The sequence below is a fragment of the Nannobrachium achirus genome (assembly GCF_963921795.1).
Source record: "Nannobrachium achirus genome assembly, chromosome: 19".
NCBI lineage: Eukaryota > Metazoa > Chordata > Actinopteri > Myctophiformes > Myctophidae > Nannobrachium > Nannobrachium achirus.
In genome coordinates, this window is record NC_137826.1 from 18,633,147 (window position 1) to 18,655,552 (window position 22,406).

The 22,406-nt window shown below is 42.7% G+C and overlaps 1 protein-coding gene across 1 annotated transcript in view; it reads left to right on the forward strand.

Moving 5' to 3' along the window:
- fat3b (FAT atypical cadherin 3b) overlaps positions 1–22,406 on the forward strand; it is a gene marked incomplete at both ends in the record, with an annotated part of 155,642 nt that overhangs the window by 25,824 nt on the left and 107,412 nt on the right. The window contains 8 exons of the mRNA XM_080749287.1: positions 6,468–6,529; positions 9,805–10,122; positions 12,207–12,432; positions 12,943–13,014; positions 14,117–14,253; positions 16,877–17,152; positions 20,135–20,345; positions 21,119–21,333. Of these exons, the coding sequence (XP_080605413.1) occupies positions 6,468–6,529; positions 9,805–10,122; positions 12,207–12,432; positions 12,943–13,014; positions 14,117–14,253; positions 16,877–17,152; positions 20,135–20,345; positions 21,119–21,333 (1,517 nt within the window). The remainder of the gene's footprint in view (positions 1–6,467; positions 6,530–9,804; positions 10,123–12,206; positions 12,433–12,942; positions 13,015–14,116; positions 14,254–16,876; positions 17,153–20,134; positions 20,346–21,118; positions 21,334–22,406) is intronic.

The window sequence follows — 22,406 nt, forward strand, 5'->3', positions numbered from 1 at the left end:
ACAATACAAGTCACTCTGAGTCTGGTTAAACCTTAAGTCAAACATTAACATGGGCATCTGGGTGGCAAGGGGATACAGTTCCTGTCCACCTCCATGGAGATCAGGGTTAGAATCCTCCAAGGTGTCTCCGGCTTGGCGATCTCTGTTGCTGCACTAGTGACTCCTACAGGTTGAATGTTCCTCCGCATGTGTTACGCCCTACTAGTGAACTCCTCACTGTCAGGGCTCTATTTTGATTGTCTTAAGTACCAGCTCTTATGCCTTAACTTAAAGGCCTGTCCATACTGTCTCCGACCAACAAAATCTTCGTCTGAAAGGTCTGGTTGAACTACAAAATGATGTCAAAAGCATTATCCCAAATTACTGATGAAAAGTTTGGTGGTTGGAGACAGTATGGACAGGCCTTTAAGTTAAGGCATAAGAGCTGGTACTTAAGACAATCAAAATAGAGCCCTGTGTCATAACAACTAAATTCTTATCAGATCAAATTAGGCTACTCCTTTGCATGCAATATTTCAGTGTCCTGTTTGGCCTTTCATAGCCTTATCCACAAAATAACTACAGTATGTGCAAACACAAACCTATGCACGCACACACACACACACACACACACACACACACACACACACACACACACACACACACACACACACACATACACATACACATACACACACACACACACACACACACACACACACACACACACACACACACTAAACAAATTATAAATATACACAGGCAGGCACAATTGGATTAGAGAGTGAATGGGACACAGGTAATTTTCTACGGGTTACAGTGAGGCAGTCAATCTCTTTAAGGGTGTGGATAGAGTTAGGGCAATTGCCTACCCTTTTCCGACAATGGGGGCATTAATGATCACGAATGGTGCTTTAGGTTGCTGTGTAAAACAAGAATGTCATCCACCGAGTCATACATCCTACATTCCTTATAACAAATCCAGCACAGGATATGTGTCTCTTGCTTGCGGTGCAACCTTATCCTCTCTTCTGCACATACAGTATTAGCTCTGTGGTCCTTGTGAGACAATGTTTGTAAGCACCATTAGGATTTGTGATATTACAGTGTCTATCGATATGCTTCATTACCATATATAAAGCACGCAATACATAAATACTCCTTCCAATATCAGGGTTTGGACAGGCTTTCTGAACTATAGATTGGAGAGTGAATACATCTAGAGGTGCACAGGCTCCGAGGAAAGGTTCTGAGACCGGCCATCCAAAGTTCAGAATGACGTCAATTTGTAGTTCTTACCACCCTTACCAAAGAAAGGTTTGGACGTTGGAAGGAGTGTTATTACACTTTAGTCCCACTCTTGCAGCTATCATGAAGTAGCCTGGCTCCAGCCCCTGAATGGCTAGCCATGCTTGGGGTCTGGTGACACTGTCGACGGCTGTTTTCTCGGTTGAATATCAAACCGGCCCAATGGGGATGGGGATAATCCAGTATGACCCAATCGCCAAAAAGTCCTACTTTAACCACGCCCACTCTCAGAAAACGGCTGCACTGAGAGGGCCTTCAGACTAATAAAAGTATATTAGAATAATGGAGTGAAACTAAATGAAAATTGGGGCTGATTGTCAGGGTATTCATGAACTAAAATGTTAAGACAGCTTTTGCATGCAGTGGAGCCTTTAACATGGATGTTTTCATTATCTATAATTACCCCAAATTTCTCCCAGACACCAGACTGGATTTTAGATTTTCGATAACGTCACTCCACTTCTCCACTACTCCTCAGGGCCCATTTTAACGACTGCTAAATGTAAGTGGATATGATTTCAAGCATAGAGTTCATTCCCTGGAAGGGCATGTGTGCCGTGTGGGAATAGACTACATCAATTTAAAAGAGCTTGAATTAGGGCCCTCTTGTATTGGCCTTTCTTATTCTTATGCTTTCTTCTTCTTCTATCTAATCATAAAATGTGCCTACCCATGCATGAAAATGAGCAAAACTTTGTACATATGTCATGTCCTATGCCATACATGGGAAACTAGCAGCCCGGGGGCTACATGTGGCCCCTACCTTCACTTGATGCGGCCCGCAGGAATACTGATATATTATTGATTTCAGCTGTTACAATCCCAAGCATGCAAACATGATCCGTCTTTTTTATGTCCAATGTATTTGTATTGTGAATGACATTGAATGTGTGGACATTGCTGCTCCCCACTTCTTTTGTAGTGATGCTTTTTGTACGAACGTTTGTACGATAGTTTGGTTCAAATGAAATTTAGCAATTTTGCAGAATTCCCTCAATCAAGAGGGCCATAGAACAAGGCAGGCAGTCTTCAAAGTGTCGTGAGATTGATTAATAGGTGCGCAAAAGTGAGCAAAAGTCAGCACAAATGGTCCTGCGTATCATTAAGCACTAATCTGTACAAACCTCAGTGTGTAAAAATGTGTTTGTATATTTAGTCACCCCACATGCAAGATCACGAAACGAGTCAAATTGCCTATGATTGAGTCCCTTGGCTCAAATTAACCATTAAGAGTAATGTGCCGGCCTTGTGCTTTTTCAGGCTTTTGTTACATAATGCTTCTGCGTCAGCTCCAGTGCATCAGCACCATAATAGGCTAATTGCTCACCGGTGGGAGGGAGGGCAGGCTGATGGACAGACTGACTAACAACACCATCCTTAAGAGTCCTGCTGCTAGCAGGGCATGAGAATGGTAGTGACCAGCCTTTATTATTAGTGGCCAAGGCACGAAGTGCGGAAGGCCACTTATTGATATTGGACTTCTGCACTATTATTATTATTATTCCGCCACTTTTTCTCTAGCGGCTAGACCGTGCAGTCGCTTTTTACGAAACTCGGCAGTATGGCAGAGGACTATGCCAAACAGCTAAAACGCGAAGCTCGCAACAATCGGCCAAAGGGTGGCGCTGTAGGAAGCCTTCGAAAGTGCAAACTTTGAACTGGTGTAGCTCATGCCCTGTTTCAGGTACAGCAATGAAACCTGTATACACTTATGCGTCTCCTCATGCCGAACAACTTTTACGCTCTGACTTTTGACCTCTGACCTTTACTTCTCCCACAATTTTGAATTATATGAAAAACAGTCAAAATCTATCTCCTCCTGGGATTTTCGCGTAACGTGCGCGAAACTTTTTTTACATGAACTTTGGACCAACACGGTCATCGCACAGCGGCCGGATTTTCTTTAAAGCGAAACATTATTTTTTAATAATTAACCGTATAATGCAGTTTCATGCAAATTATTCTTCTGCCTCTAAATCATACATGCAAAGTGACACGTTCATGGCAGTATGGCAGAGGACTATGCCAAACGGCTAAAACGCGAAGCTCGCAACAATCGGCCAAAGGGTGGCGCTGTAGGAAGCCTTCAAAAGTGCAAACTTTGAACTGGTGTAGCTCATGCCCTGTTTCAGGTACAGCAATGAAACCTGTATACACGTATGCGTCTCTTCATGCCGAACAACTTTTACGCTCTGACTTTTGACCTCTGACCTTTACCTCTCCCACAATTTTGAATTATATGAAAAACAGTCAAAATCTATCTCCTCCTGGGATTTTCGCGTAACGTGCGCGAAACTTTTTTTACATGAACTTTGGACCAACACGGTCATCGCACAGCGGCCGGATTTCTTTTAAAGCGAAACATTATGTTTTAATAATTCACTCAATGTTGCAGTTATATGCAAATTATTCTTCTGCCTCTAAATCATACATGCAAAGTGACACGTTCATGGCATTTGGCAAATATGTAGAGGGTTAGTCTAAATATCACTGAAAGCAATCTTACTCCAATTGGCCAAAGGGGGGCGCTATACGAAGCGTTTGAAAACTCAAACTTTAAAGGGGCATAAGTCATGCCTCGTTTCGTTTAAAGACATGCAACTTGGTTACACGCGTGCCTTGACTCAAGCGGAAGCCATCCGTGTCTTTGTTAAGTAAGCTCCGTCCTTAGATTTTCCGCAATTTTGAGCAGTTTGTAAAACACTTAAACCCGCTTTTATTCCGGAACTTTCGCGTCACGTGCACGGAACTTTTTTTACATGAACTTTGGACCAATATCTAAAGATCTGTCAGATCGGATTTTTAAAAAATTGAAACATGCATTTTTAATAATTCAATAAATATTGCAAGTTGTATGCAAATTATTCTTCTGCCTCTAAAACATACATGCAAAGTAAAATTTTCATGATGAACTACTGTAGAGGGTTAGTCCAAACATCGCTGAAACCAATCTTACCCCAATTGGCCAAAGGGGGGCACTATATAATTTTGAAAGAAGGCGTCAAGTACATTACATGAAACTTTTTCTTTTTTCTTTTCTTTTTTTTAAAAATGACAAGTCCATCATGTGTGGCTGCTGTAGTGTAGTGGTCAGTGCCTGTGCCTGGTATACGGATGGTTATCAGTTCAAACCCCACATCGGGTTGAGTTGATGTTAATATCCTGGATGCCATGGTATGTGCATATGTCAAACTCTTTAATGTTGACACGTCTGATCTAACTCCAGATCACGTTCATGTTTAAAATGAGCCCCACAACTAATGTAGATTTACATGAAACTTTTTCTTTTTTCTTTTCTTTTTTTTTTAAATGACGGGTCCATAATGTGTGACTGCCGTAGTGTAGTGGTCAGTGCCTGTGCCTGGTATACAGATGGTTGGCAGTTCAAACCCCACGTCGGGTTGAGTTGATGTTAACATCCTGGATGCCCATGGCATGTGCATATGTCAAACTCTTTAATGTTGACACGTCTGATCTAGCTCCAGATCACGTTCATGTTTAAAATGAGCCCTTCTCTACCGGCTGTTTTTTTCTGTTTTGAGTAAAATGAGCCCTTCTCTACCGGCTGTTTTTTTCTGTTTTGAGTAAAAGAAAATATGATCACTCGAAAATGTCAGAAATACTCAGATTACATTTACTCAGATTGATTTCACCCCAAGCCTCCAAAATATAAAAAATAAATCAATAAAATCAAGGCACTCAAACTACATAGAACTTTTTTTTTAAACAAACATGGTTAACAGATCCTGTGGCTGCCTAGTGTAGTGGTCAGGGCATATGCCTTTCATGCAGAAGGTCGTTGGATCGAATCCCGCTTGGGGTTTATATAAGCATAATACCATGACATTTAGTAGACTTTACAGTTTGGTTCCTTGAACAATGTCTGATATGGAGCCTTCCTAAAAATGTCCCCCAACCCCCCTTGATGCGTATTTTAATATCCGCCATTACTAAATAATGTATTTTGCATCATAAATCCTGAAACAAGCATTATAATACAAACTGTCATGTCTACACCTATGTTGTGATTTTCAAGGATTGCAATGATATCATGTACCAGCTCCAGTGGCCTAGTGGTTTGAGTGTCTGCCCTGAGACTAGGAGATCCGGGTTCAAACCCGGGTCGCGTCATACCAAAGATTCTAAAAAATGGGACCCATTGCCTCCCTGCTTGAAACTCAGCATCAAGGGTTGGATTGGGGGTAACTCCCTGCGACATACTAGCGTCATGATGTACTTGTACATCAAGCTGCCTTACGCTACAGAAACAGGAGATAGGCTCCCGCCCTATGAGATTCATAGCCTGGCTGATTCATATGGTCTTCATAGCTCAGCAAGGCTTACTATGTACATCATCAAACTGTGCATAGTATCACAGTTTTTTTTATGTCTGTTGCATATAGGCCTACAGTCTTTTGCATACATGTTGTGTAGAGGCCAATTTGTGCTTTTACCTATAACCACCGATTAGTGTAAAACTTTGTATGCACACTTCCCAGAGGCCAAGGAAAAACCTGTGCCCTGCATTTTTCACATCTGCCATTTATAGCGCCACCAGAAGGCCGACTTACAGTATGTAAAACACATTCTTCGATATTACTCCTTCAGATTTTATCCGAAAATCACACAAATCAGTACACAGTAGTCTCTACAGTGATGTAATCATGACAGATTTGTCAGATATCATATTCTATCTAATTGGCTAACATTGAATTCCAAGGTTTGCAGGATTGCTCCTTTTTGAACAAAATGTCTCAAATCATGAATGTAGCCTGCTATGTGTGTGAAATTTTGCACACACATTCCCACTAGGCCAAGGAACAGATGCCACCCTTCTCACATTGGCCTGTTATAGCGCCACCAGCGGGTCAATTTTTGCAAAACCCATTTTTGGAACAAAATGCTTCAAATCCCGCATGCAGCGTACGATTGCCGTGAAAGGCCCAAGAACGCGTGGCACCCTTTTCACTTTGGCCTATTATAGAGTCACCACTAGGCCAAAAAAACCTACCTGACCTGCCGGAGTCCTGTTCGGAAGAACACTGCTTCTAGTTTTTCTTTGATGTCTTCGTTGCTTTCCCTTGATGCCTTTTTGCTTTCCTGCTTTTTATGCCTTGGCCACTTTATCGCTGCTTGCAGCTATATTTTGTCTTTAATATTGTATGCTGCTTTCTTCACAGGGCTGATCACAACGACAGCGAGAAAACTGGACAGAGAACAGCAGGCGGAGCACTTTTTAGAGGTAAAAAAAGAAGGGAGGAAAAAAATAGTATTTTGCGTCTGTTTACACATTTCACGCTGTTGTTATTATTATTTATCTGGTCTCGCCACCTGTCACAGCCCAGAGTGAACACAAAGAATGCAGAGGACATCCCTGTCATGCCCTCAAGGCGCTACAAATCATGATGAATGGCCATAGTTTTGGGCTTGCAGGGTTTTGAAGGGAGCCCGGAAAGGTTTAGGGGGATTTTCTTAAATGTAATAATTTATCATCAGTTATCTCCCCCACTCAGGACGGGAGGCAGGGATGAGAAGAGTTGGTGTGCGCCGTGTTTGATAAGCACAGACACAGGCACTGGGCACACAGATAGCTCTGTGATTACCATTTTGTTTGCACCTTCTGCTCTGCATGCAGATGAACCCGGATAATAATAAGAGATTCGTGACTTTTTTGAGGCGAGGGGGGGAAACTTTTAACTTCCCCCAGTACTCCCTTTCGCTAGATATTGAATTCTGTTGCAGTTAGGAGCCCTATGACCTTCTGTGATAGAGAATAATATAGCTCACTGGGTTCGAGTTATCTTCTCAATATTCCAGCTGTGTGCTTGCATTTGTATTACCAATTGACTCGTCTTGCACTTGAAACTACTGCTCCTTGTTCAGAGTGCATAAAGTCAAGACAACAAAAAGGTGCGAGGCTTATCATAGTGCATTATACAAATATTGCATACAAAAAAGAAATCACAGTTTTAGTTTAACTCAAAATGTACCCATAGAGGTACTTTAGTAGAAGTAGCGGAAGGAGCTTGAGTAAAGCCAGATATACAGAAGGGACCAATGAAAATGTCTTAACACTAAGCCGTTCCAAAACAGGCATTTGTAAATATTCAAATCCCCAAATGTTGTCGCAGTGTCCTCACTTCTCACCCAGGAGCCAACAAGTTAAGTGAATTAACAGTTAGTCTAAGATGGATGAGATCTGAACAGTGGTGTCAATACATGCACGGACACACGCACACACGCACACACACACACACACACACACACACACACACACACACACACACACACACACACACACACACACACACACACACACACACACACACACACACACACACACGCGCGCACACACACACGCGCACACACACACACACACACGTGCACATGAGCACACGCAGTGCGGTGCCCAGTGCCCCTGTCCGCCAGTCTGTGAAGCCTGTCTCTGCATAGTCTGGTGAGCAGTAAAGCCGCCAGCTGTGGTGCTGTCTATTCACCCTGCTCTGATGTGATTGATCCACGATCAAGCCAGTGCCACTCTGCCTCCATCGGATCAATAGTACAAAGAGAATCCTGGGTGAGCTCAGCAGCCACACATGTGTGGGTTTGTGTGTTTCTCTCTCTTTGGTGAATTGAGGTCAGGGGTTTAAATGCACCTGAGATGCAGTTCCTTCTGTTTTGAGCACAAGTATAGGCTCTTAACACTGTGTTGCTGTGATGTTTGAATGCGGGCTGTCACGATCATGACATTTTACCTCCTGATAAATGTCAAAAGGATTTAAATGTGTTTTGGAACATTGTAATTACAGATCATGGTTGTTGTGAGCTTGTAGATCTGCTTTCCATTGTTTTTGATAATCTTTGAACATTTTTCAACAGATGAATTCATGCAGATTAACGGCAACGATTCATTCTGACAATAATGTAAAAATAATCCTGATTATCTCAAATAATTGGTATTAGGCGATTATGTAATAATAGTGACAGGCCGATTTGGTAGTCAAGTAATACGAGCGAGACCACAGAGAGAGAGAGAAAATTATCTTCCAGGCTTGGCTGCAGATGTTTACCAAATTGCAATTTTAACAGATCTGTTCCAGTATCTATAGCAGCTGCTGACAGTAACATTAAGTTGTTAGACTTGTCCTCAATTTACCTTTGACTATATTGCTTTGGGCATGCAAGCCAAAGGGTTCATTATTATTAATGATGCCATGTTGGTTGTTAAACTACCACTGCTTGTGCTTTCTGTTTATAAGTAAACCTGCCTGTTTTCTGTCGTGGAAAAAGTACTCAAATGTTTTACTCAAGTAAAAGTATCAGTACTGCAATATAGAAATACTCTGTTACCAGTAAGACTCCCTAATCGGGAGATAAGCGACCATCAGGTCACATGTATACACTGCTTTGTGTGATTTTAGGGCAAAATCTGTAGAAGCAGTGTCCAAAAATGTGTCGTAAAAAATCAGCTTGATGGTGGCGCTAAATGGGACAGATCCATGTTGATGACAGGACTCTAGACATACTGTGTACCGCTTTGCGTGATTTTAGGGCAAAATCTGTAGGAGCAGTGTCCAAAAATGTGTTTTGCAAGAATCAGCCTCATGGTGGCGCTAGAAGAGGGCCATGTGGCCTGCGACGCATTGTGATCTGCATTGTAAATCAGCTAATTTCAAATGGCCGAAATATACAGTACTGTATATAGATAGGGGCTAGGGCTGAAGTGATTAGTGTGTTTTTTCATAGAGGATATGCGCATGCGTAAAGTGAATGGCAAATCGAGTAGCAAATCGAGTGGCAAAGTGAGCGGCAAAGTGAGTTTAACATTGTTTAATGTCGTTTAATGCAATCTGATAGAACCTTTCTGTTTGAATGTATGGGCTGTCAAGGCCAGAAAGTAGTTTTTTACCACTTAGTAGGCGTTCCGACTTCCTGCATAACTTCCGGGTATGATGATGATGTCACGTGCATACCCTCTGAGATGTTGTGATGTAGAAGTAAAAGTATTGAAATTTGTAAATACTAGAAGAAAGTAAAAATACCTACAGTACAGTTCATGTACTTAGTTACTTTACACCAGGGGTTTTCAAAGTGGGTGACGGGGCACCCTGGGGTGCCGCGACGGCAGTCCAGGGGTGCCGCGAGATAATTTGATAATATTTGACATTTATTTGGACATTTAAAAATATATTTCTTGATGTACAAAGTTATTTTCACTCAGTTCTAAGCAAAATGTCAATGATCTTGTTTTCCTCGCAACATAATCGCTAAAATATGCTATAAATATAAGGTGCTGGGAGTGAAAATTAGGAATATAATAATGTAGGGGTGCCTCGGATAAAAAAAAGTATTTATAGGGGTGCCCTGAGCCAAAAAAGTTTGGGAAGTTGTTTTTCTGCCTCTTCGCTACACATGCTTACATACTGTGTGTGTATGTGTGGGCATGCGTGTGCGTGTGTGTGTGTGTGTGTGTGTGTACGTGTGCATTTACGTGCACACATGCGTTTGTATTCGCAGGTGACGGTGATCGATGGACCCATAACCACGCGGCAGTCCACTGTCTGGATCATAGTTCACATAGATGACGAGAACGACAACCCCCCCATCTTCCCCGAGACCACCTACCGTGTCAGCCTACCCGAGCGAGACCGCAACGCCAAGCGTGGCGACCCCGTCTACCGCGTGTTCGCGTATGACCGTGACCTGGGGGCCAATGGAAACATCACCTACAGCATCGTCGACGGCAACGAGGAGGAGAGGTTCACCATCGACCCCAGGACGGCCATGGTGTCGTCTAGGAAGATGGTGACTGCAGGGATTGTTGATGTCCTCACTGTGAGTTTCACTTCCTACTGCAATACATATCAATCAATGAATCAATGAATCAATCTATCAATCTATCAATCAATCTATCAATCTATCAATCAATCAATCAATCAATCAATCAATATTTTAGTTAATTAATTCAATGTTTAAAATGCACTTAATGTCTAATAATAAACAGTTAGCCTTTTAAATGAAAAACTAATCTCTATTAGTTCATGTTTTATTAACCGAAAATAACCCATAATTGAACCCATGATATAGATAATATGAAAATATTTGATATGTACAAACTCATATGAGACTCTAGAAGTGTTGCACGTTTGTCCTTTTTTACAATTACTGTTCTCAGACTGAATAAAAAGTGTTTCATTCGATATGGGATGTGCACTGCTTTTCTTTATGTGCTTAGGTGCACTGCTGTAGTGACAGCTGTACCACTGTTCCAGAGCAGTGAGTCCTGACTCCTGTCACATTAACTTTATCCAGTTGGATTTATACGTAGCTATATGTATCAAATATCCAATGTTGCTGGCCGCCACAACATCTACTGTATAAAATTAGCGCCAATACAAGTTCAGGGGGAAACGATCACTTTTTATCATACATACCGGTATACAGTAATCCCGGTATGTTTAGCCTAGTTTTTGTTTGTAATGCCTTGTCTTTTAAAATAAATGAAAAGGCTTTGCTCTCAACCTATTGCTGATAAAGAGCAATGGGATCTAGCAAACCACTCAGCAGTGGAAAACATTTCCAGAAAGACAGATGACTGTGTAACTTTATTTGGACTCTGTTAACCTTGTAATCTCTGTCTGTAATGAGACGGTGAGATGGCTTCATTCACTGCATTCAAGTACTGCTGGCATCAGTTCAGTTGCTTCACATGCAGTATGATACTCTTGCTGTATCCAATGCTGGTGTGCACTGCAATGATAATTTGTTTAACCTCGAGTACTACACAAACAGACAGGGAAATAAAAAATACTAGACCCTTACTCAGGGACCATGCAAGTCAGTTTATAATGTAAATCGGGAAAGATGCCAGTTGGGAATGGATGCCCCATCCAGGCTATGCAGTACCCCTTGAACCAGTTTGAGGTAATCTGCCCGACAGCCAAACACACACACGCGCACACACACACGCACGCGCGCGCTCGCGTAGGTTTCGTGATTTGATAGATAGACCGGGCTATTCAGGAACGATGCTTGTTGGGAATGCATACCCCACCCGGTTATGCAATAGCCATTTAACCTGTTGTACCCATCTGTCTGTCCTTGTCCCTTTTATGCCCATATATGAAACTTGAACTTCTTTCAAACTATCTTTGAACCTTCATTGAAGATGCTCAAACATTTGTGTTATAGTCAAAGCTGTCTTCTGTCGCATAAGCAAAAGTATTTTTTGTGTTCAATTCAATTCTTCTGTCAAGAAGGTAGCATTTCAGTTACAAGTCAAATACGATACAAATGCAATGTAACATTTAAAACATGAATGAATGAACCTGAATAACATCAGAAATCCTGGAAACAGTGTTGTTTTTGACAGCAAATTTTGATTTAGTTTTAGTCATAGTCTTTTGAATAAAATGTCATTTAGTTTTAGTCATAATTTAGTCACCTGAAAAGTATTAGTTTTAGTCTAATTTTAGTCGACTAAATATCATAAGACTTTAGGCGACTAAATTTACAGTTGATTTAGTCGACTAAAATGTATTTTGGCGAGCCTTGATGGCATCACAATGACTGATTTTACACTTGGTTGTGTGCTTGTAGATCGGCTATTTTCAGCACGCAACACCTGAGAGCAAGCAAACATAAAATTACTCTCTTCTCCCTCCCTAACGTTTTAGTCTAGTTTTTATTTTGTTGACGAAATTGTCAATATATTTAGTCTTAGTTTTAGTCACCACAGCTTATTTTTTGTTTAGTTTTTATGTAGTTTTCGTCAGTGAAAAAAACGCTGTCGACACACATTTTTCGTCATAGTTTTAGTCGACGAAATCAACACTGCCTGGAAAACAACAATTTGTGGGAGTCAAACAGGAAGGAGCTAGCGGTGTGGTAACATTTTGTCGTCTGTTTTCCTCCTCCAGATTAAGGCAGAGGATGGCGGAGACCCTCCCCTGTGGTCCACGGTCAGGCTTCACGTTGAGTGGATCCGCAAGCCCATGCCCTCGTCACTGCCCCTACAGTTTGCCCAGAGGTACTACAACTTCTCCGTGTCAGAGACAGCCAACGTAGCTCAGCCAGTGGGCGTGGTCTCCATACGGCAGTCCAGCCGCGTGTCCAGTCCAACCACTGTGTGGTTTGACATAATCGGTGAGCTCGCATGACATTGCGGTTAAACTACATCTAAAACTTTACAGTTTAACTTAGAGGCGTTAATTTTTATAATCCTGGAATTTAATTAACACTCAGGATTTTGCTAAGTAGTAAGAAAAGAAACGATCCAGGCGAAACAGATATCTGATCGTGAAAAGATGTCTGACTTGTTAATTTTATATTACCCCACCCAAATATTAACCTCTCCCCTATATCCTCTCGCTATCTTCTTTCCCTTTCTTGTGTATTTTCTCTTTCCATTCTTCTTTCTCTCTCCCTCTCTCTCTCTCTCCCTTCCCATTTCTTTCTGCCCCCCGTCTCTCTCTCATTCTCTCTGTCTGTGTCTGTTTCTGTGTCTGTCACTGTCTCTCCCCCTTCTTTCTCTTCCCCTCCTTCTCTGTACCTCCCTATGTCCCCCCTCCCCCACTCCCTATCTTTCTCACTCTCTCTCTCCCATTCTTTCCCCTCTCTCTCCTTTTCTCCCTCTCTCTCTCTCTCTCTATGAAGGGGGAAGACTTGCCAGAGACACATTCTACATTCCTCAAAATGCGTGTGGCAGGAACTGTTCCCTCGACACAGGTGTGGTGAAGCTAACTTTCTTTTTAAAAGTTGCCTTTAAATTGCCAGTTCCCCCATTTGTCAAATCCGCTCGACAGACAGAAATAGATATCCCCGTTGTTTGTTTCCACTCCGTTAGACACAAGCAGCCACAAGTGACAGGCGGGGCGTCAAAATACTGCTCTTTATTTAACGGGCAACAACAGACACGCTAGAGTCATTTCTGTTTTTGTTTTGCTTAATGCAGTCCGATGATTTTCTCTTCAGTCCTAAATTAACTGACCTTCTCCCCTGACAGAGAGAGGGGGAAAAAAGTCTAAATCCCTGTGCTTTACTCACTCACTACGGTTGAGTGGTCCTGTGAAAAAAAATGCCCAATCAGTATTCATACGCTGAGGAAAACTCCGGCGCCCTGGATATCTCCTCTGAGAGACGCTGGAATGAGACGGAGGATGGCGCTGAATGCCCAAACACTTCTATCAATGCTCTTCCTGGCACTAATCAAACATTAAGGCCCCTTGACTTTAAACTTTGCTGCCCCGCGGAAAATGGCCCCGCACCCCCGTTTTTTTGATCCCAGAGATGGGTTGTGTTTTGCAGTGATAAGACAGATGTTTATGTGGCTGTTAACAGCTCTCAAGGCTGGTGAGTGGCTTTTCGGCGCTAGATTGCGTAGCATCTCTCAGTTCATTTCATTTCACGGGCCCTCCAGACACCGGCACCTGGCCAAAACAATTACACAGTAATAACTTAAAGCGCCTGAGAGTATAGCACTGAGTGAATACTAAGTGATTGAAACTCCCGGGATCTGTGTGTGTGTGTGTGTGTGTGTGTGTGTGTCTGTGTGTGTGTGTGTGTGTGTGTGTGTGCATGCGTGCGTGCGTGCGTGCGTGCGTGCGTGCGTGCGTGCGTGTGTATGGGGGTACGCATGTGTTCGTGACGTGTGTGTGTGTCGATCTCCATGTTTGTGTTTGCGTATGTGGCTGTGCACATGCACACGTGTGTGTGTGTGTGTGTGTGTGTGTGTGTGTGTGTGTGTGTGTGTGTGTGTGTGTGTGTGTGTGTGTGTGTGTGTGTGTGTGTGTGTGTGTGTGTGTGTGTTTCTGTCTATATGTGACACCAGGGAGCTTCGACATGCAATTTGATCTTCAGATGGGGATGGGGACTATAGTGGTGGCGAGACCATTGGATGCAGAGGTACAGGCTGTTTATAACATGACCATACAGGTGACAGACGGGACCAGCTTCGCCACAGCACAGGTACGCACTCTATCCTTCTGTTACCCTCGTGGCAAAGGCACAGATCCTGTAGCCTACAGTACGCACACTTTTGATTTGCTGCGTTTGATTGCACAGGCACTCGTCAATTACTGAAGCTTTTCATTCACTGATTAAGGGGGAATTTGTTTTGTATGTCTGAGTAGTCCTTAAGTTGAGGAGCACTATGTTGCAATTGTTGCATGGATCTGTTGGGAAATACCACACTTTGGTTGGGTTGATTGTTTTAAGGCTGTTGCACCATCTCCTATACCGTCTCTCAATATGTCTGTCTGTCTGTCTGTCTGTCTGTCTGTCTGTCTGTCTGTCTGTCTGTTTGTCTGCTACTATGTGTCTCTATATCTCTCTGTCCCTCAGTCTCTATCTCTCTCTCTCTCTTTCTCTCTCTCTCGCTTTAATGCTGTTGCAGCATCTCCTATAACATCTCAATATCTGTCTCTGTTTATCGGTTTGTCTGCTTCTCGCTCTCGTCTTGTTCTTTCGGTCTGTCAGTCTATCTGTCTATCTGTCTGTCTATCTATTTACGTGTATTTGACGTTCCGCTCCTCTATGTTATTCTCACATTCTCTTGTGCTTCCATGGCTTTCTTGTTGCTGTGAGACATGGAACATGCTCCTGCTGTCTTGTTTGGGTTTTGTTTTAAAAGGAATAAATAAAGAAATGTTATGTACATGAAAGCCCCAGATGTAGCTGGGGTTTTCTGTCCATGAGTTGCAAAATCTTCATCCACGTCCTTACTATTTACAGCAGATGTTCAGGATCTCATCAAAATCACTATCGTTTTCAACTTTCTTTTCCCACAGCCAGTCGTCCTTCTTTTTTTTTAAGTTGACCTGTAAAACACATTCTAATATATAAATTATATTTTTTTTTCTGCAGAACAGTTAGCTCCGGAAAATATTGAACATTTTTCTGACTATTATTTTCATCTGTTCATGTTTAGTCCTGCACCAGTGACATATATGTGGATGTGCACAACAATTCTTTTTAAATTACAACCCACTCAATTTTTTCCCCACCCTGCTCTGCTTTTGTTAATGCACACTAACTGTAGCTCCGCCTTAAAGCAGTGGTTCTCAAACTTCATGTCAAGGACCCCCAAATTGACACATATTAGCCTGCTGGACCCCCATTTGAAAAGATAAGTCAGGGACCTCCATAAGAGAAGATATGTACGGCTCTAGCGGTGATTCTGAACCATTTTAATTTCAAGGACCCCCCGTTAAGACATGCATTAGGCTAAGGAACTATTAGGAAATGGAACCAAAATGGTTCCATTTGTACACTCTCTGAGTTACATTTGGTTCCTAACTATCTATCATTTAGCTAGGGACCTCCTGGACCTCCCTGAATGACCCCTGGGGGTCCCCGGATCCCACTTTGAGAACCACTGCCTGCATTAAGTTTCACATATCACACTTTGTACTTCTGTGTAAATATTATTTTACTTCCACTTTTGTACTTTTGAAGGTACATTCCTCTCAAATGCCATCCCTATAATAACATAATTTGTTCAATGTTTTCAGTGAGCTCACACTTTCTTCAGAAACAGTATTTTGTTCTAGTTTTGGAGTTATGATCATCAGTTAGGTCCTTTGTGCTGACGCATACAAAACTCTGGCTAAACTCTCCAGTGTCCACCCCACTTTTATGGTGTTCTCATTTCTCCACAATTCATGAATTACCAGAGCTCCTACAATTTCAATACTACATAGACACACTGAACCTTAAAACGTTTGCAATATTCCACCTTTCGCTCATAACTAACTAACTAACTAACGTGATTAACGTCTTTTTGGATAAATGACGGTCAGAGAGAGACGCCTGCTAATCAAGGAAAACTCAGCAGTTTTTTGCTGACTCACGCTACAACTCAAATCATAAGCCAAGCTGTGCTGTGCATTTTTAAGTGCCTTGTATAGTCTAGTCTAGCTATGAGCATCCCTATGAGCATAATTGGCCGTGGGAGGAAGGGAATCCGGGGGGGGGGGGGGGGGGGAGAGGGGGGGGGCAATCTTTGCTGCTGCACCAGCGATTTTGGGAGGCTGGGGCGGCGCCTTATCAGCGCTGTCTGTGTTGATCGGTATGGAGAAGGGTGCAGGTGCTACGTCCTCCCGGGTGGGGGCTCCTCTCTGGCAGGTGAGCCGGTAGGGCAGGCAGCAGAGACTATGCATGCAGAGACGTGCGGGGAATTTGGGAATTGACATAACCACTACATTTGGAGTAAAAAAAGGAGAAAATAACTGGCTACTCTAAATTATATATTGTTGCCGTCGGGGCAGAAACCTTTTGCTGTATCTCCATATTTCTGCCTTTTAGGTTTTTTCGAAAATTATACATTTATGCCTTATCATACAAGAGTGTCAAACAAAAAGTAGTGATCTACACCTAGTGATGTGAGCCGTTGTGGGCCAGTAGATCAGCTATTTTCTCTACTTTAAAAGGTTTTTAAACAAATAATTACAAAATGGACCTGTTTTGGATATACAAGGTTTCCAATATTTAAAAAGTAAACAAACGTTGAACTGTTATGTTGTAGAAATATAATAATGGTATTTTCCCTGTGGATTCCGTCCTCTCTCCGTCTGTTTCTCTGCACTCTCAGGTGTTAATCAGGGTGCTGGACAGCAATGACAACCCCCCCGTCTTCTCCCAGCCCGCCTATGATGTCAGCGTCTCAGAGGACGCGCCAGTGGACACCGAGCTCCTCCGCCTGAGAGCCTCGGACATGGACGACCGCGCGCGCCTGAGCTTCTCCATCTATGGCAGCGTAGATCCGGCCAGCATGAGGCTGTTCAGAGTCAACCCGGGCACTGGAGCGGTTTACACCACAGACAGACTGGACTATGAAGCCAGGACGCAGCACATCCTCACGGTTATGGTGAGAGATGGACAGGGGGGGGCGAGAAGTGCGTGTGTGCGCACGCATGCGTGCGTGCTTCTCACGCGCACATACAGTATCTAAATTAATTCATACATACATGTACATACATACTGCATGCACATACAGTTTATAAATAGAAAAGGCAGTTCATAAAATAAAACATTGATGAAATACCTGTCTTACCAAACCTATAAAACCCAGTAGAGCCTATTCATGGCTCATTGCAATGAGGAGAATGTAACATAGGGAATATTAAAGCGATAGTGGACATGGGGTGAAATGAGAAACAAGTAAAGCTAGGAAAAGTGGGGGTGAAATGAGGATAAACTAGCCCTGACTCAGGAAATGTTCTAATGAACTAGATATCATGCTGAGCTTACCTGTTACTGATTCTGGCTGATCTCAGCTTGAAGGGCAAGGACCGAACTGGAGGTTGGCATCATTCTGTCTTGGAGAGCTCCATGGCCCTTTCTCCGTGGCTTTTCTGTTCTATTTTATAAACACATAGGGCATTACCAGAAATATATACATGATTCTTTATGAACATACAGGATTCTCTACAACATAGATGATTATAGCAAACAGTGAATCCATATTTTTGTACTTTTTACTTTTTATATAAAAAAGTGTGGAAAAAGAGATTAAAAACAGGAAGCATCGATATGCCAGACCCACTAAGTCTGGAGACCACCAGCTGTTCCCTTGTCTAGAGGGACAATAATGTAGTATCCAACCTCAGTCAGCCTAAATCTATTCATTGAAGACTCTTAATGACTCTGTTCAGAACCTACTTGCTGAACACATCAAAAGATTATAAACAATAGAAGATACATTCTAGACCACAATAAGCCCCTATACTGGCTTGATTATAAAAATGGCCTAATGTCAACTCTTCATTGAGTCCTACAGGTGCCATAGTTTTAAGGTAGTGTACTTCTATATACTTCATACTTCATCTATATCTCCCCCATGTCTTGGAAGATGCTCTTTTTCTATTAATATCTTAAAGATGAGACATTGTGGTTTGCCTGTTTGAAATGCAATGCAACTGGGCTTTTTTCATCTCCATTTCGTATAGTACTCCTGTGTCGGGTGATCACCTGTCAACAGGAAAACAGATTAAAATAAGAGGCAAAATAACATGCTCAACTACTATTTACCGGTATATACTTATGTTGGAAATACGTCACAGGCTTTGAAGACCTGTATTGCAGAACACAGGAGTACTATACGAAATGGAGATGAAAAAATTCATGAATGTAAAGCACAATCATTGTAAAGCACTTTGGAAAAAGGCGCTATATAAATGCAGCATTTACCATTTTCCACTAGCAATTGGACTTTCATGGTGATGTTGAAGTAGGTAAAATCGTATCATGTTACCGAGGTAATATTACAGGAGGTTCTACCAGGAGGGGTTGCCTCTTGGAAACCTCTCTGTCGCACATTCCCATTAGGTTAAGGAACAAATGGCACCCTTTTAACATGTTAACTCGTGCTGTGCCATATTTAAAGTGGGACCTCTTATATTGCCGGTTCGCCAACAAAGGGTTAAAAAAATAGTGTGCACGCTGGTGCACACATTCGTGCACAGATCATGCACTATGCATGTGCATGCTTTTCACAGCTTTCAAACAAAAAAATCCGCTTGGAAATCCGTTCAGGCATTCAGGAGAAAACAGCCCTTATGTTTTCTTCAAATGTAAACAAACATGGCTGCCATGTTTGAAAGATGGGGTTGGTATGGGGGTTAAACATGCAATTTCGCGATCGCGATCATGCCTAGTACATTGTTGGAGGTCCAAATTTTTTTTTTTTATTATTTATTTAAAAAAGACGTCCAGAAGACGTCTGGCAGGGAGGTCCATAGTTAAAAAGACGTTTTTATTATAGAAACGTCTTTTTTGGCAGGGTGAGTGTTAAAGCGCCACCAGCAGGTCGACTTTTGCAAAACACATTTTTGGAAAAAAATGTGTCAAATGCAGAATCCAATTGCTGTGAAAGGCAGAGGAAGACATGGCACCCTTTTCACATTAGCCTATTATAGCGCCACCAGGAGGCCACAATAACCTATACATGACCTGGCGGAGACCGTGTGCTCAGAAGAGCACTGCTTCTAGTTATTATAATGTTTTAGATGACATGTGTAACAGATGTATGGTCTGGGATGGTGTGAGAGCCATGTCCATGTTATTGTTGATTGTTGTGTGATTGTTTCATGTTATTGTTTGTGCGTTGTGCCAGAGGACCCCCTGGAAGACAAGATGCTGCATCTCAAGGGGTTTATCCTCAAATCAAATTTCAAAATAAAACACCTAAAAGGGTGCTTCCAGTCAAATGTTTGACTTCTTGGGATGTCCGTCCCAAGAAGTCACCCCTTTGATGTCTTGGGAGTGAGAATGCATTGTTATTAAGCGATTAAATGATACATTACAATACATTGTGATACAGTATTATACCTGTAAACCTAGAGGATAATCAACAACCATACCAGACATTGTTCTTCTGCAGGTGAGCTTATTTTGTGACAGAGGAGCTTAGTCACTGACTGTGGGCAGACACACGCACAAACACACACACACACACACACACACACACACACACACACACACACACACACACACACACACACACACACACACACACACACACACACACACACACACACACACACACACACACACGTTCACGTTCGGTTCTCACTAAGTAGTAATAATAATAATAATAATAACACACACATGCATACATCTGTAAATGTACTTTTTGTTTGTGGGTCTTTGCCCACTAGACTATGTACATGTGGACGTTTTGAGCATGTGGGAGTGCCTGTGCGTCCGTCCAGGTTTTTACTCATCTTGGCACCCATGCGCTTGGCTCTCCTTGACTTAATTTTCCTAATTCTTCCCATTTCTCAACCTTTCCTATACCACGTCCATATTCATCTCCCCTCCCCATCCCGCACTCTTATCACTCAAACAGGTCAAAGATCAGGAGTTTCCATTTAACCGGGACCTGGCTCGTATCCTGGTGGGGGTGGAGGACTCTAACGATAACATCCCGTACTTCACCAACACGGTGTACGACGCTGTGGCCTACGAGTCGTCCCCAGCAGGAACCTCTGTGCTGCAGGTGACAGCTCTAGATAAAGACAACGGCATCAATGGACTGCTCTCCTACGATATAGAAGCAGGTGAGGTCCTGTCTGCAACCTGGACGCTCTATCTCTTGCTTTTTTTAAAAGGCACACAATGTTTCTGTCCCACACCTTCTTTAGCTTACGTTGTGCTTAGCTGCTTGAAGATGAATAATGTATTCTAACGTATGCTACTACAAGATGATATCAACAAACCACTGGATGTGACCATGGACTTTAAAGCTAGTGGCCTCTACTGAGCACTAGTGGAAAAAAGTACAAATGTTTTACTTACGTTACAATATTCCAGAATTCAAAATGTATTTGAGTAAAGTACAAAGGTATTGGTATCAATCAGTATTTAGTTATCTGATATATTATGTTTTAGTTTCAGTCTAGTTTTTTGTCGACTGAATATCATACGATTTTAGTCGACTAAATGTTCTGTTAATTTAGTTGACAAAAATGTATTTGCCGGGCCTTGATGGTTGGTGATTTTGCACTTGGTTACATGCTAAAAATAGCAGATCTACAAGCTCATAATACATCTCAGCGCAGCGCGTTTTAGTCTTACAAAATTAACACTCATAACCACAAGTTACCGCTGTCATTTATTGATCATTGACGTGATCCTGTGCAGTTCAGTGGGTAAAGTTGTAAAACCCGCCAGAATTAGGGATTAGTGTCCCACTTCTGCCACCAGCGCTATAAATAGATGTAATCCTGCTGGGAAATCTACCATGGGCACTTAGCAAGTGTTAAAATAAATGTGTCCACCAAATCGATTAAATTACATTGTTTCACGTCTGAACCTCTGTGTGTCCTTGCAGGTAACGCGGGCGGTGTGTTTGGCATAGATAATGCCACGGGCCTTATCTTCACTGCGAGAGATTTGGATGTGACCTCGGTGGGTTTTTATGTCCTCACGGTGCGGGTCACCGACAGCGGGTTCCCTCGGCTGATGGCCACGGCCTCAGTCCGCATCTCCCTGACACTCTCTGACATCTCCAAGCCCAAGTTCTCCCAGAGGGAGTTCCAAGCTGAGGTAAAGGCATCGTTGGATAGGTGGTTTGGGGTGATGGATAGATCGGACGACAGACAGAGGGCGGGAGGGAGAGACGGACGGACGGATGGGCGGCAGGGACGTGCTGGCCATTGGGAAAAGCGGGACAACTCCCGAACGGCCGGTTCATTCCCGGCCGCTCCAGGCCGCCCATTAGGAAAAAATGAAAAATAAAATGTCGGCCTTCGTTCCATTTTTGGGGGCTTACAAAGTAAATCGTCACTGTCGGGCAGAAACCTTGTATCCCCAAGTTTCGAATTTGTAAATTTTTTCGCAAAGCAAAGCCCTGCTTCATCATGCAAGGCCGTCGCACAAAAGTAGTGAAAACAGCAGATCTACAAGCACACAACGCCTCGCGGTGCGAGGCGTTGTGTGCTTGTAGATCGGCTGTTTTCACTAGTTTAAATCATTTTTAAAATGATAAATACAAAACAAACGGTTTTGTACATACAAGGTTTCCACCCGACAACGACGAAATATAACTCATGTAATTGGCCCACTGGCTTGTCACTTTGTCACAATTCTTTGAGTAGCAGCAGCAGTGCTATAGAGAGAGATCTCTCTCTATAGCGGCCCAGCAATGAGGGCCTCTCCAACTCTTTTTCCCGGGCTGAATCAGGGGCCCAGCATGTCCCTGATGGGCGGTTGACCGGAGGGAAGGACAGGCGGATGGATGGATGGGAGTGAAAGTGCAGAGAGAGTGAAATTGAAATGGATAGAAGTGGACAGATTATGATGAGAAAGATGAGGGATTGATAGAGGGATCTCCATGCCCAGATTCTCCCAGAAAGTCAGTGTTTCCAAGCAGGGGTGTCGCACCAAATTCTGGGCCCTGGGTACAAGGTTTCACTGTGGGCCCCCCTTGAATGTTCTTCATAGGGGTGCCCGCTGCGAGCTTGTAGATCTGCTATTTTGAAAAGTTGTGAAAATGTGTGCAAGTCTTTGAATATTTTTGACCCGATTCTATAAATGACTTCTAAATCCTTATAAGGTTTTCTTGAAAAACCCATGTTTCTATGTCAGTGGTGCTCAAACATTTTCACGTGAAGGACCCC